The sequence below is a fragment of the Simochromis diagramma genome, unplaced genomic scaffold (genome assembly GCF_900408965.1).
Source record: "Simochromis diagramma unplaced genomic scaffold, fSimDia1.1 OVJJ01000321.1, whole genome shotgun sequence".
Lineage (NCBI taxonomy): Eukaryota > Metazoa > Chordata > Actinopteri > Cichliformes > Cichlidae > Simochromis > Simochromis diagramma.
Genome location: NW_024386772.1, coordinates 14084940 through 14099910, shown reverse-complemented (window position 1 = coordinate 14099910; position 14971 = coordinate 14084940). Strand labels below are relative to the sequence as shown.

The window sequence follows — 14971 nt, the reverse complement described above, 5'->3', positions numbered from 1 at the left end:
CTGCCAAGAGTTAGAAAAGAAGATTGAGATTGAGTCTCATTTGTCTTATTTTTAAGCATCTTGGAGGTTAGCTGTGGCAGTTCTTAGTTGAGCCTTCACCGCCTGACAATGCAGCTTTATTCACTCCGAAAGACCAACTTTTTAAAAGCATCACTGGTTTTGTGACAGACGGCCAATTGAATCGTAATATATACAAGAGCGAGCTTGCTCCATTTAAGGGAGGAAAAAAGAAATCCACCACAATGAAGCAGGTTATTGCACATCCACTTCTGGCAATTTCAGGGGGAATCAGGTCAGGATATTTACCAAAGTTGTCCTTTTTCACATGAAGCACAAAGCAGAAATATTTCGCACAACTAGAAAAAGCTCTGTGTGGTTTAGAAGAAGGAGTTACCTGAATTGAGCGTGCAGACGGCAACATACAAGACAGCCACTGCAAAATTATATAGATTTTGGGCAAACTTGCGTATATATAGAAACATAACCAGAATACAACCATTGAGCTGAGTCAAGTCTAGTGCAAACAGGCACATCACAGACTGACTCAGATAAATTGCAATGTATTGGCAATCTGTCTGCTTTTATAGGTTAGAGAGCAGTTACTTGCAAACCTTTGCCAATCTGTCTGAGAGTGATTACAACCAGTCTGGAGATTGGTTGCCTCCCATCACGTGACCTGTGCAATAATCTTGTGATCAAAAGTGGTGACCCACAGATTAAAGGTGTTGCATATTCAGCCTCTGGGCAACAACAGCAACTTTTTTAATGATACAATCACCAAGCAACCACCAATTTCTTCTAGTTGGAGATTGTCACACTATTTTTACTCTAGTGTGACTGAGTCATAAAGCACATGACAAACGAGGGGCCTGGTGAGAGCTCAACGGCGTCAACTCCACAGAGCCAGCCCGAGGTGGTGTATCTGAAAATCCTTACTGGTGACAGAACTCATCAATACTACACTCTATATACTTTCTTTGTGTGCACAAAGATAAAACCTGAAAAAAGGCATAAAGTCTTTATACTTAAGAAATTGTTAACAGCCAATTCTTAGTATGTGTTAAATTTACAGTAATAAGAATGAATCGATTATTGATTTTTCTTCAATTAACTGCTGGACTCAACCACAGTACAAATGTAGCTTTGCAGCTTTGGGTTTTAAATTAAGAATATTTTAAATGAGCCGGAGCTGATGGTACGCGGAGGAAAACAGACTAAAAACCCAATCTGCAAGGGCCCCACGTGTCTTCTGCAGAACTCCATCAAACATTGCAGAGATCCAAGCCTCTTCATCACACCCCACTGCTGCTCCCTGACGTCCTGCAGGGCCCTCAGGTTCTCCACCGTCACACAGGCAGCGTACAAACGCTAACTGCCAGCCTGCCTGCCGGAGCCTCCTCAGACTTGACATCAAAAGCCATGACCTATCAATTTCCCCAGAGCCATTTCTCTATAGCCACCCATCACACAGGTGAACCAGGCGAGCCCCTTCCAAAGGGTTAAAATACAAACAGGGAAGATTTAGCTTAATAACAGGTGGGCACAATTAAGCCGTAATTTGTTCCTGTGTTTTTTTGAAGGCCACTTCTCAGTGTGTGGGCTGCAGGGAAGAAGACAGCAGCTGCAAAACTACTCCCACCATCCAAATCGCAAATCCTGAACACAGCAGGAAGCTGCGGGCGCCGTCCTGCAGCAGCCAGATGAATGGCTCTACGATCTTAAAACCCACCTCGCTGTGTGCGCCTGTTGTTGCCTCAGTTGAGCGCCAGCGTGCCGCAACCCCACAGACCACACGCTGCAACACACACTCACGTACTCCCTTGCCAAGTTTAAATGGCTGGTTTCACAGTGTGTAAATAGAGAGGATCTGCAGCCAAAATCATGAGGTACGCTGCAAAGCCAAAGTCTATCTCTAATGCTCTGATTCTTACCACATGGGCATCACTTGATTGAAAGCGCGGTAAAACAGCTCATTGACTAACAAAAACCTGCAGAGCGAAAGCAGGGGAAGCGGAGATGATGCAGGTGTACATTTGACAACCTGACAAAGTCGGTCTTGCAAAATGGGAATGTTTGACAGCGAGCTACAGTGTGTCAGTGCGGTCAGGCAGGCTTCACTGTAGCAGAGCTTTGTGGCCCTCTTGTTGGCCCATTGTCCATTGAGGGGAGTACTGCGGCAGTAGGCATTGTACTGCTGAATGTCATGTGTGTCAGCTGGATTACGATACACCCGTTCTCGCTAAGCCTTTTACAGCATGTCCAAGCGGGCAATGACGAATCTCCACATACTCTAATTTTAAAAATAAAAAGTAAAAAAAAAAAAAAAAAAAAAAAAAAGTGCACACAATCTCACCACAATGCATTAAATAGCTGAGCATTTCACTCAAAACAAAAACTCAGAACCTTATCGTGGTGCATAGACTCCCAGAAAAAGTAAGAAAAATGTCTGGAAAGGATGCAAAATTGACATTTTAGCCAAGCATGGCTAAAAGCATGTGGTAAGAGGTTTTAGCAGAGCAAAGAGAATATGTCAACATAAGGGGAAGAAAAGATGGGGAAAAAAATGAAAAGTGAGTCCCCATCAAGTGGGCGACCTGGTTTCATAGATAATCACAGAGAGGCTGAGACCACCTGCTGTTAAGTGAGTTAATAATGACAGAAAAGAAGAACTTTCTGCTGAGAGAAACTCCACTGACACGCCGGAGAATTGATTCAGAAAGAATATCCAGTCCGCCGCCACTCTCCCTCGTCGTCTTTCACTGGCGACGTTCCACACTTCTCTGGCCACTCTCCAAGTTTGTCCTGGCACTTCATCCAGCCCGTCCACACGCTCTTTCTCACACACAAACACACATACACTGCTCCTGTCTTGCTCTCTCATTCCCTTTCAGACATCTCACCATCGCCGCTACTACGACTGCTTCTCGCTCTCTTTGTGGTCACACGTGCTTTCCCTCCTCGCGCATTTCTCGGTCATTACACCCGCCACTTTCCAGTCTTCCCTCCTGCTTAACTTGTGGCCTGGCAAAGTCTCTGCGTGTGTGTCACATTGTGAGGAGCGACAGTCGCACAGTGGACCTCGTTGACTAACTTGCTGCTGCTCATTCTCTACTTTAGTCTGTCGCCTTGCATTGGGCCTGTGTGTACAGTTGTGTAGGCACTCATTTGTTCAGACAATAAGCAGCAAACTGTTGATGTTTTTACTCCTTGTGTCCAGCCATCTATCCATCTATCTATCTTCACAGCAAAAAGTGCCATAAGGGGAAAAGGAGACATTAAATTTGTGAGGCTACTGACAACTACCTCTGTTTGGTGTCACAGCACCATATGTCTGTCTGTGTGGCTATGCTGACGTCTCCCAACGCTGGAGGCCCGGCTGCCTGAACCCAGCACAATGGCTGCTTTATACCCAGGTGCCATGCATGCGTGCGTGCATGCATTCGTGCATGCAGTACGCAAGCAATTAGTCACATCCTGCAGTTCCGTAAGCGGTGAGCCAGTGGGACTGAATACCACCGACCTGAAACAACAAGAGTGAGCATTTTAACCTGGAGGGGTCTTGGCCAATTTAAAGTGTTATTTTGTACAGTGTATGATTAACAGGGGGTGGTCCCTCTGGAATCTGATTGGCCTTCTCTGCCTGAGTCAGCCGGTGACAGGTATCATGGATTAACCCCAGGTTACCAGAACCCTAAATTAAACAACCAGGAAGATAGAAACTACAGTGTGTAGCTGCTTTGTGTTGCTTTAAGTGTATCTTATATGCAGGAAGGGTGGAGGAGCCTTTACATGACTCTGTTAATGGCTCCAGGCTACTTAGAGTTACCTTGCAAGTATTTATTTACATAGTTTCATTGCACAGTAATAAAGTAAGAACGAAAAGAGCTTGCAATACTGTAAACGCGTTTCTACTCAACTCCCTGTGCCAACTCCCAAATAACCCTGCCAAAGTCTGCCCTGCCATTCAAAAGTTTCTAAACCCACCCGTGTGCTGAACGATGAGCAGGCTCCTGTTGGAGAGATGCATCCGTGCCAACAAATTCTTGCAACAAAAGCTCAGCCTCAGTCAATAAACGACTCGGTGGCCATGCATGGCTGACCATGACAGGACCTGTTGGGCCACAGTGGCACCAGCCCACAGCTGACAAAGGCACAGGAAAAACACAATACTCACAGCATCTCATACCGACACTGATGCGCTGACTCTCATCTACGCTTCGAGCCCTATAATCTGTTTGAGTGTCGATCATCACCCTCCTCAGTGTAGACATTAAACTGCTCTTGAAAGCAGCAACATTAGTGAGGGGCTTTCTGCACATTTAGAAGCCAACTTCTTGTTAGTGTCACAAAATACTGTTTGTGGCATGGCTTTGGTGTCAAACCAACTCTGTTTAGAGTCCTAGATTACTGAAATTGAGGGCAAATAGGTCCAAATGTATTATTATTATAGCATTGGTATTGTTATTGTTGTTGTTGTTATTATCATCATCATCAAACTGAGGAGGCAGAGGCGCATGTCTTCTGATTAGGGAAATGGCAACAAATCACGGGAATGAAACGACTCAATGAATCATACCTTGGTTGTCCTCGTCCATGACTGCAGCCAATAAACGAAGCTCTCCCCCCAAAAAATCGATCGCAGAAACTTCCGCCGTGCGAACCCACGTCTAATTTACGGCAAACGCGCGTCCTATTTTCTAGGACGCATTTGGCATACAGGTTGTCTCATGGGCAGGGTTTTCTTTTAGGAAATGTTGTTGCCATTCACGCCTCTCCGAATTCCCCCGGGCCTCCGTCAGTCCGCCGGTCACTGAGCGGTGTGTCCGTGATGCAGCGGCGGCGGCAGCTGCTCGTCTTTTAGCCCACACCGCCGGCCGAGCGTGTTATCGCTATCCCTCTAAATACGCCTTCACTCCAGTAGTATCAGGAGAGCCTTTCACAAGGCTGGGTCAAGTTGGTCGGCTCGCGAATGCAAGCACCGGAAGTACTGTTATTTTGACTTCAAAATAAACGAATCATGCTCGAGCACAGGTGAGACACGGGGTAAATTGACGAGTGAGTTTTATTTTTGAAACTCACAACCGGAAGTAGTTCTCGTATAATTGCGCAGACGGAAAGATCCAAGGTGTTAATCGCATCCCGGCTCCGCTGCACAGCTTGTGCTGCGAGTCAGCATTCATCGCCGAGCAGCACACACGTGACTACAGAGAGCACCGGTTACCAGATATACAGACACTTTTTTTTTTAAATTAAGTTATGCGGAAAATATGCGGATCATCTGGAAAAAATGGGAATTCGCGGTGCTTTTTTTGTTGTTTTCATTTTAGGCATAAAATTATTGCTGGAAATTTACTGGTACTACAGTTTTAAGTTACTTTTATTCCACGATTATAACCTGGGTTTGTAGTAAATATTATTCTGCACAGAGGAAAATGGGAAATAGCTGTAGCATGTATGTAAGCATACATGGAAATACAATATACAAGGCAAACACATACAAGCAGACAAACAGTTTGTATAGTTCTAATGAGCTTGGAAGTTCATGTTTGGTATGACCACCTTTATTTTCCAATACTGCCTGAAACCTCTTAGGCTGTTTAGACACTCTCCAGGTGAAATGCTGCCCCAAACCATAATAGATAGTCTCCGTGTTTTACACTCACTGTTCCCCCTCTCCCCTGACCTCCTCTGTACACATTGACAATGATTTGAACCTAAAAGTCATCAATCCATAAGACATACCTCAGTCTTTTCCCCTTGTTTCCCTTCCTTAAGAATGGCGTCTTGACAGCTAACCTTCCTCTCAGACCATTTCTGATGAGGCTTCAGTGAACTGTAGATGGACCAGCTGAAGACCCAGATGCATCTCTCAAAAATATGATTTTCGTCTGTCAGACTGTGTTATCTTTGGCATTATTTTGCAAATTCAACTAGGAAGTGGGAACAAATAATGAGTGAACAGGCTGTTTGTGCCTAAAGATACAATTGAAAATAATTTCTCTGCTGAGATGTTATGTGTAGACACAACACTGGTTCATGATTCAAAGGTCAGTGTGAAGTGGCTTAAAATATATAAATAAAAATCCTCCACCCTGTAAGGACTGGACTGAAAATTACATCTAAAAGATCTTCAGGAAGCGCTCAAGAACAGAAGAAAATCTGTCTCGCTGGAAGCAAAATATTTAAAATATTTACATTTAATTTAAATATTTAGTGTATTTTTAAATACTATTTACACATTGGGAAAAAAATCTTACTACTTTATTGTATTTTCTTAATTTTATGTAATTGCATTTACTTTAAATTGTGACCAAGATTGAAACTATTCCATGATCTATTTTTTAATCATCTAATGGCAGTGAAATGAAAATGAGTAAAAAAGCAGCCCATGTCCAAGGAACTATTTTTTAAAAATTCCAAAAAAGGGGTGGTAAAAAGTGTTGATCCAATCATTACACAGACAGAAAATCGTCAACCAATAATAGAAAAGCTCATGGAGAGTGCTGCTGTGTGCCGGAAATGCCCACCTTTCCAATGTGCCCAAAATTGGGATTCATCTATCTATCCAGTGAGCTCTGTGGCCTCACAAAACACTTAGAGACAGCATTTTGTTCTCTCTGAGCAGTTCAGATCATTTTCACTTTTGGATGAGAGCATAAGAAAGAAGAGCCATCAGGTTAGGAAACAGGGGGGTGAAGAATACAGAAAGAGATATATTGGCAGACTCTGTTTCTACGACACACGTGGTTTCAATTATAGCATTCCTGCCTCCACAGAGAAGGAGGAGGTCCCGCTTCCTGTGTGCATTACTCCAGTGGTCAAGCACGAACAGATGTTTTAATGTATTCATTCATTTGTTTATTCATAGGTGTCTCTTTTAGACAAATGTTTCCGTCTCGGTGATCCGTCCTAAACAAAGTGCCATTTTCCAGCCATAACACAGTCAATTTTCCTAATGCTGCTTCATGTTCAAATACCCTCCTGTTTCATATGGAATGAGGCTCAGTTTGACTAATAATCATTACCACAAATGCATACAAAACATCATCATGTGACTCTGCAGCTCTGTGTCTTTGCTCTTCTTTTTCACTCTAATGGTGCTTTTCCATCTTCCAACAAAGTAATGGTTAAAAAGTCCTGAGCGGACATTGAGAAACTCAAAAAAAGAGTCCTTTTCTGCTCATCAGCAGGGCCAGCAGATTACACAACCCGCTGAAGCCCTTCAATCCAGCAAAGTCCAGTTTAGTGCAGTGAGATGTGGGGTAGACAGGACTTTTGGGCACATGCATCTAGACAGTGTTTGTTTTCTCTGCACTCTGACACAAAGTGTTTTAATGACCTAACCATGTGTTTTAAAGCTTAACTCCTGGACATGTGTGCCAGTTTCAGCTTTTGCAGTAGAAAAGAAAGTGAAAAACTTTCTTTGGATTGGATTTTTTTTTTTTGGAACATTTTTGTCTGGTGGTGATTGAGAAATAGCAAACAGGAAATAGGGAATGTTTAGTAAGGGGGAATCTGGGTGAAGCCCCTCCAATGATCAAACCAGAAATAGTCTTTGTTATTCAGCTCCAATTGCTATGAAGTTTTTGCATATGTGGTAGACTGATGTGAAATAGCATGCACAAAACAAACACACACACACACACATACATGCACAAAAAGGCTCTGATTTGAATATTCTCTGCGCTACAACTGGAAAATGGGTCATATACATAATGTTGGTGATAGCTTAGGGAATATGGTTTGACAAATATAGTTTTACTGTCCATTTATGTCATCACTGGACCCGTCAAGCAGAGCATCCTCATTGAAAGTCAGAGTAGTTGCATTAAAAGCATTTAGATTCTTGAGTCTGTCTCTCTGGCACACAAACTCCCTCAGTACGCTCTAGTCTACATAAATGTCAGGCTAATGTGTTTATGAGTCATTAGAGGAAACGCGGTGTGTCCCAGATAGCTTCAGTAAAGAGCCAACTGAACACCCAGACTCAGAATGTATTTACTTGTTTTATTCAATAATAAAATAAAAGCCATAAAGTATCCCCCCCCCCCCCCCCCCAAAGAAAACAAAAAACATGATGCCTTGAAGTGAGCATGTGTGGAGTTGTGTCTCGTGCTGCAAAGGGTGCATGCCCCCAGGGAGGACCACGTCTGGTAGATTAGGCCAACCATCATGGGAAACGTCTGTGGTACTCCTGACCGACTTCACGTGACCTGATTGAGCAGTCAGACCACTTTATATGCTCCAGTCACCACGGCGATGCCTAGAAGGCATTCACCTCCTCCCTTAAAAACTCCTGACCCCGCCGTATGTAATTACATAAATAAGCAACCCCCTTCACATCCCTAACCTTGCTCAGTCTCCATCTCCCCAAAACTCCAATCTTTCACAGTGCAATCAAGTGGAATCACTTTACACGGCAAACCCAACCCCCTGAAATGTCTGGATCCATCATTTCACCCACCATTTCCAGGGATTTCACTTCCCTTCTGTGAGTAATCTGAGTAATATTTTGATATATGGGAGTTGCGCTACACTTTAGTCCATACCCAAATATTTCTGCAACCACCACGAGCCCTGCCATCGAATATCCATCCATCCATTTTCTTCCACCTATCCATTTCAGGGTCACGGGGGCACTGGAACCTGTCCCTGCTATAAAAGGACATGAGGTGGGGTACACCCTGGATAGGTTAACATCTCTCTCAGGGCTGACACAGAGAGACAGATGACCATTTTCTAATTTCTATGGTCAATTTAGCTTCATCTAGCATTGCATGTTTTGAGACAGTGGGAGGAACCCCGGGAGAACCAACCCAGAAGCAAGGAGAAGATATAAACTGCACACAAAAAGACCCCAGCTGGACGGTGGATTAGAACCAAGTGATTCTCCGCTGCCGTTTGTAAAACACAGTGGTGGGTCTTGTTTGATGTTGCATTTAAGCCAGTGGTGTTGGGGATCTTGTCAAAAATGTTGGAAATATGAACACAGAAAAGTACCATCAGCCTTTAACTCACAGTGGAAAACTATCAGTCATGGATTGGCCTCCCCAGTACTTGAACCTTAACATTACAGGAGCATTTTGGGATCATCTTGACGGAGAATCCAGAACACATAGAAGAGATTTACATCTCCTTAAAGAATCCTGAAGAACTGCATGTTTCCACATATGCTTGCATGTTTCAATAAATCACTGAACTCATTTTTCATGTTTCAAGCACATAAAGAAAACAAGAGAAACATTTAGAAACTTTTAGAAAGTACAATAGCTTGGGGGTGTTAAAGGGGAGCCTAACACGGCAGTGCCTTAGATCTATATTCTTTTGATTGGTCAGCAGGGAGCCTGTGGTCCAACCAACCTGTGGTTGGAAAAGATTTCTGGTCCTAAATGAGAAAACGTTCCCTTGTTCTAACCTTCATAAAACACTTTTCTGATGCGTTTATGGACACGGTTAGAAACATTATGTATATTTTAGATTTTTTTTTTTGGTCATTCTAAGTGATAAAAAGGATCTACACTAATTAGCTAGTGATTAGTGATTGACTGGTCATGCAGTTGTATAGTGAAGTCCATCCATTACTTATCGCACCTGCTTTCAATACGTGAAGAAATGATGTGTCACAGTGGTGAAATGCTCATCTCCAGGCTTTGTAATTGGACTTTAGAGCAATATGGGATGTCACGGTAGTAGTACCCATTTTCTATTCTGTCTGTAGTTAAAAGTCCAAATTTAGAGCAGAAAAAAACATGTTTACTACCTAAGAAAACTGTTGATCTCTAATTTCTAATTTAGGTAAAATTCCTTCATATGAATTTCATCTGATTTAGTCTTATGAAGTTTAAAACTTGCATTATTAGTGGCATTATTCTTGTTGTTACTGCTATTGTCTGACAAATAGCATAGCTTGCTGTATAGGTAAATGTATTAACAGACTTACTGAGGAGTACTATGTGTTCTGGTATCTAGTATCAGTGACAATTTTATTCGTATCCTTATTTTGATGGATTTTGTCCTTATGGGAGGTTATTATTCTACTGATGAATGGAAGTTCCTGATCCATCTTCCTCTGTGTGTTTATATCCAAAATGCTGGACCAAACTTAAACCTGGGGGATATGACGGGGGTTTGCATGTCCTTCCTGTTGTGTAGGGTGACGAGGTTGACCGTGGTGTGATGTGGCGTGTGTGACAGAGGTCACAGGAAGCAGAGGGCAGCAGGATTTCCTCCTTTCATGCTCTTTGGTTTAATATCCAGCCCTGCATCTCGGCCACTTCTTTCCTGCCACCATCTGATTGAAGGGCAAAGTTGAGTTGATATTCTGGATCCAAGGACACATATGAGTAGAGTCTTTATTTGGGCTCACAAAGACGGCAGTGTGTTTCAGAGAACTTGGACATAAAGCTGTAAGTGAGTCCCTACATCTAAAGCAAAAATCCTCCAAGACCTGTTGCAGTTAAATACCCAGTGGCAAAGGTTACTTCACTTAAGAGTTTAGCAATGAGTGTATCGTTCAAAACACACTGAAGAAAGCCCAGCTCTTCTGTTAATCAAGAAACAATTTCAGTGATTATAAATAAGAGATTATTGATGCAGGATACAGCACACAAGCCTGTTGAAGAGTGCAACATGGGGGTGCAACATCAAAGACAAAAGGATCACAGATAAAAGCATGACGATCCCAGCAAGGATTCACAGCTAAACTGTGATCCTTTAATACCACTATGAAAATAAGCTTTTGAGTCCAATACAGCTGACAGTTTACCCCAAAAATATTACAGTGTCCTTCTATTAAACAAAATGATGCAAATCATTGGTAAAATCTGCATTTTTTTTGTCACATTCCTGCATGAACCTGTTTTTTCCCCTAACAATAAAAACAAAACAAAGAAATTATATAAATTGACAGCTTTTTGAGGCTCTGCACAACATGAAACGGTCCTATTTCAATAAATTAATGCAAAAGAAAAAAAAAACTGATGCAGAAAAATGTCACAATCACACCTGCCAAAAATAGGCATGCATTTGAACGCTGGTTTGCTTGCATTACCTGCTTCAGTCCTGCGATGTGACTACAGCAAATGCACCACCCAACATCATCCGCTGCTTCCCCCTGCACCTCTCCTCCCCCCTTCATTCAATTTTCAGGTCAGCTCGGAGCTCATCTCAGCACTTGATCTCACCTTTTTTAACGCTTTGCATATGTCTCCCCTCCCTGGTCAACAGCGTTTAAAATTGTAAAAGAAACTCAGAAATAACCAGGAAGAGGATATTTCACACAGTAATGCTCTCCGGTGCCAAAATACTAAGCATAAATCACAATTTAGTGTTTAATGCATCTCAGGTAAAATCATGTGGATTATTGTTTGACTACACATGGAGGTGTGCATTAATGCGTGTCATATAAAATATTCACAGCTCTCAGCCAAGCTATTGGAAAGTCCATCACATGTTAAGCAAAGTAAGAATTGTGACACTGTGAGTCACGCTGTAGACTTGGTTTGGAAAGTGCAGGTCTGTCAGCAGCTGAGACTTAACATTTAGTTGCTACAGTTTGGGTCCCATTTCCTGTTTGGTTGCAAAACACAAAGTTTGGCAATCGGCATAAACAGTTTGACACATAAACAGTTTGGACTTTCAAATGAGGTGTATCAGAGCTATGAGCTAGAGGTTCAAATATGTAGTGTGGGTAGTTGCACTGGGATTGGTTCTTTATACGGGGGATTTTCATAAGGACAAAACAAAGTAGATTTGTTGAGCACAGGAAATTGTGGAGGGTTTTTAGGACTTATAGTATGTGACTTCCAGACAGACTGTTTACAAGTAACTGACTGACCAACAACACCAAGCAAAAGACTTTGAACAGCTATCTTCTGTGTACTGAAACAAATTCTACCAGGAATAAAGATACGCTTGACAGCAAAACTGTGAAACACTTCTTTTACGCTGTTATTTTAGTTGCTGACAGTAGCTTCTTACCTGCCGCCCACCCACAAGAGGAGTATCAATCTTCTCATTTAGCTTGTAGAAAGACTCTGAAAATACTCTCACCGACCACTTTATTAGGTACAGTTGAACTGTTTGTTGATACAAATATCTACTCTGCAGCAACTCAATGCATTTAGGCATGTAGACATGAATGAGATGATCTGCTGAAGCTCAAACTGGGCATCAGAATGGAAAAGAAAGTTGATCTAAGTGACTTTGAATGTGGTGTGGTTGTTGGTGCCAGATGGGCTGCTGATCTACTGGGATTTTCCACACAACCATCACCTTTTTAGAGTTTATAGAGAATGGTCTGAAAAAGGGAAAATATCAGTGAGCAGCAGTGAAAACGTGTTGTTGATGCCTGAGGTCAGAAGATAACAGTTAGACTGCTTTGAGCTGAAAGGAAGGCAACCACACATCAAAACCAAGGTATGCAGAAGAGCATCTCAGCTACAGCAGCAGAAGACCACACCAGGTGCTACTCCTGTCAGCTAAGAACAGAATAATTAGGCTACAGTTCACACAAGATCATTAGAATTGGACAACAGAAGATTGGAATAAACTTGCCCGGTCTGGTGAGTCTTGATTTATGCTGCAACTTTTAGATATAGAGTCAGAATTTGGCATAAAGAACATGAAACCATGGATCTATCCCTATATGGTGACAGTGTACCCATTTTCTGATAGTTAATACCAGCTACAAGCTCAGCTAATCTCAAACTTTATTTCTTGAACATAATATGAGGTCACTGTACTCAGATGACCTCCACAGTACCCAGATCTCAATCCAGTAGAGGATCTTTGGGATGTGGTGGAAGAGAAGACTCACATCATGGATGTGAAGCCCAGAAATCTGCAGCAACTGTGTGATGCTAGCATTTCAAGATGGAGCGAAAACTGTGTGGAAGGTTTCCAGAACATGCAGTATTAGTACGGTGTAACTGATAAAGTGATAATGGATATTTCCTAAAATTAAAGCCTTCCTCAATGAAGAAAGAAAAAAGTGAGAACGAAATGAACACACCTTCTGACTGAAACAAACAAACATACAATTAAACACAACATAGTGCTCAGTAATGTGCATCTCAAAGTGGGTTATGAGGTCAAACACAACAGTCTGGCAAGTCTTGGAGAAGAAGATTTAGGAGGTTTGGGATATTTTGTTTAATAGTGTTTGTGCAGAATAATAGATTCTGCTGATTAATTGAGCAAAAAGGACAACAGAAAAAATGATCTTGACTTGGACATAGAGACTCCAATCTTACAAAATCATAGTTAAACCAAGGTTGAAGTAACCTCAGTTCTGAATTCAAGTCAAGAAATCTCAAGTTTCCACACCAATAAATTCTTAAAATTAATGAGTAAGTGTAAAGATGTGCGCTGTGCATTAAAATACTGCATTGCAGCTGTAATTGAACCTCTGCCATTTGCAGTGTTATCACTCTTTAACATTCAGTCAAACAACACATGCGAGCTGCTGCACATGCCAAGGGCTAAAACTCTGTAATCCTTACACCACTACCCCCTCTTTTTTAAGGGTACAAATGGTAAAATCAGGGTAAAGATAACCCGACTTATCCACCATCTATAGATCTCTCCCTCTCTCTGCCAGTTCTCTATGATAACCCTATTAAAATATTTCCTCTGGCAAATCCCTGAAAAATAAATCCTCTTTTTTTTTTTTTTAAGAAAAGGGGGGCAGGAGGGATGGTTTGTCTGTCACATGGAGAAATACAGTTGCCTTGGCAACCCCTTATGGTTTTACACTGCAGCCTGGCATTGCAGAGCGACTGGCTAGTATAAGTTTACTGGGAACATTTTGCGCTGAAGGAGGGTGTCAGCAGTTTGGAAACTGACTTGAAGGAAGTGCACACTGAAGGGACGTGTCAAATGGATCTGGTGGCTAAGATTGATCCAACGCAAAGACCCACTCCCACTTCAAAAACAGACATTAGTCACACAGGATTTTTTTTAATTGATTTAGATCAGAGAACGAGGGAAAGGATACATCGTACAAGGGAAACTAAACATTTCCTTCACAGGTGCACTAAATCTGAATAACAGATTTTTATAAAAGATCACAGTGTGGGACTAAATAATCGTGAGCTATATTTATAGTTTTATTAGCCTGTGTCAGCTTCAAAGAGATTGACAGCTCTCAGTGGCCGTTTCCAACAGATAGGAAAGGAATTCAGTAAGCTGCTTCCCCCCTGTGGACAGTGGGCACCACAACACAACACAATCATCACACTTACCCAGCAGAGGAAGCAGGTGTCAAGTATCCAAACAGGCTGGTGGCTTCATGTATGAAATTCAAGGAACCTTTCAACTTCTTGCATGGATTTACGGTGAGATTAAAATGCTATAAAGAGAACAGTTATTAAGCCTTAAACCTTCTTTACTTTCTTGCCCACATGAAAAGCAAACAGCTGTCTGATCACAGCTTTTTATGATGCTTTACAGCAGGGGTGTCAGATTAATTTGATATCTTCTTTATTTCCTCTTAAGTGGGCTGAACCAGTAAATACATGGTGTATAAACTATAAACCAGTCACCTCCAACTGAACCTTTATGTTCAGTGCAAAGAAGTTTAACTTTAAAAACTGTCCAGTTCCTTTAAAATTCACATTTTGACCATCCAGTTAAAGTGGCAGTGAACAGACGATCAAATGTTCCACGTGATAAGCTTGGGCTTACATTCTAAGAAATAAAGGAATTTATTCTAAAAACAGAAACTTTCAGTGAATTTGCAGCAAATTTTCTCTTTATTACTGTGTAAAAAATTGTATTATAGAATTTAATATTGATACTGTTATTCATTTGAAAACTAACAATTAAAAAAGCAATTTTCTTTCTTACTTACCTTTGATATATGATGGATCATCAGTTTACTAATAAAGGACACTTTATTAGTTACACTTTTCTGGTTCTGTCTGGTCTATGTTGACATGATAGCGTCATCGGCTGCTGTAGATTTGTCGGC

General features: G+C 41.7%; 1 protein-coding gene across 1 annotated transcript in view; it reads right to left on the bottom strand.

Moving 5' to 3' along the window:
• cyth3b (cytohesin 3b) overlaps nt 1-4934 on the bottom strand; it is a 43838-nt gene extending 38904 nt beyond the window's left edge. The window contains exon 1 of the mRNA XM_040050994.1: nt 4577-4934. Within this exon, the coding sequence (XP_039906928.1) occupies nt 4577-4595 (19 nt within the window). The 5' untranslated portion in view covers nt 4596-4934. The remainder of the gene's footprint in view (nt 1-4576) is intronic.
• Nucleotides 4935-14971: the final 10037 nt, after the last annotated feature.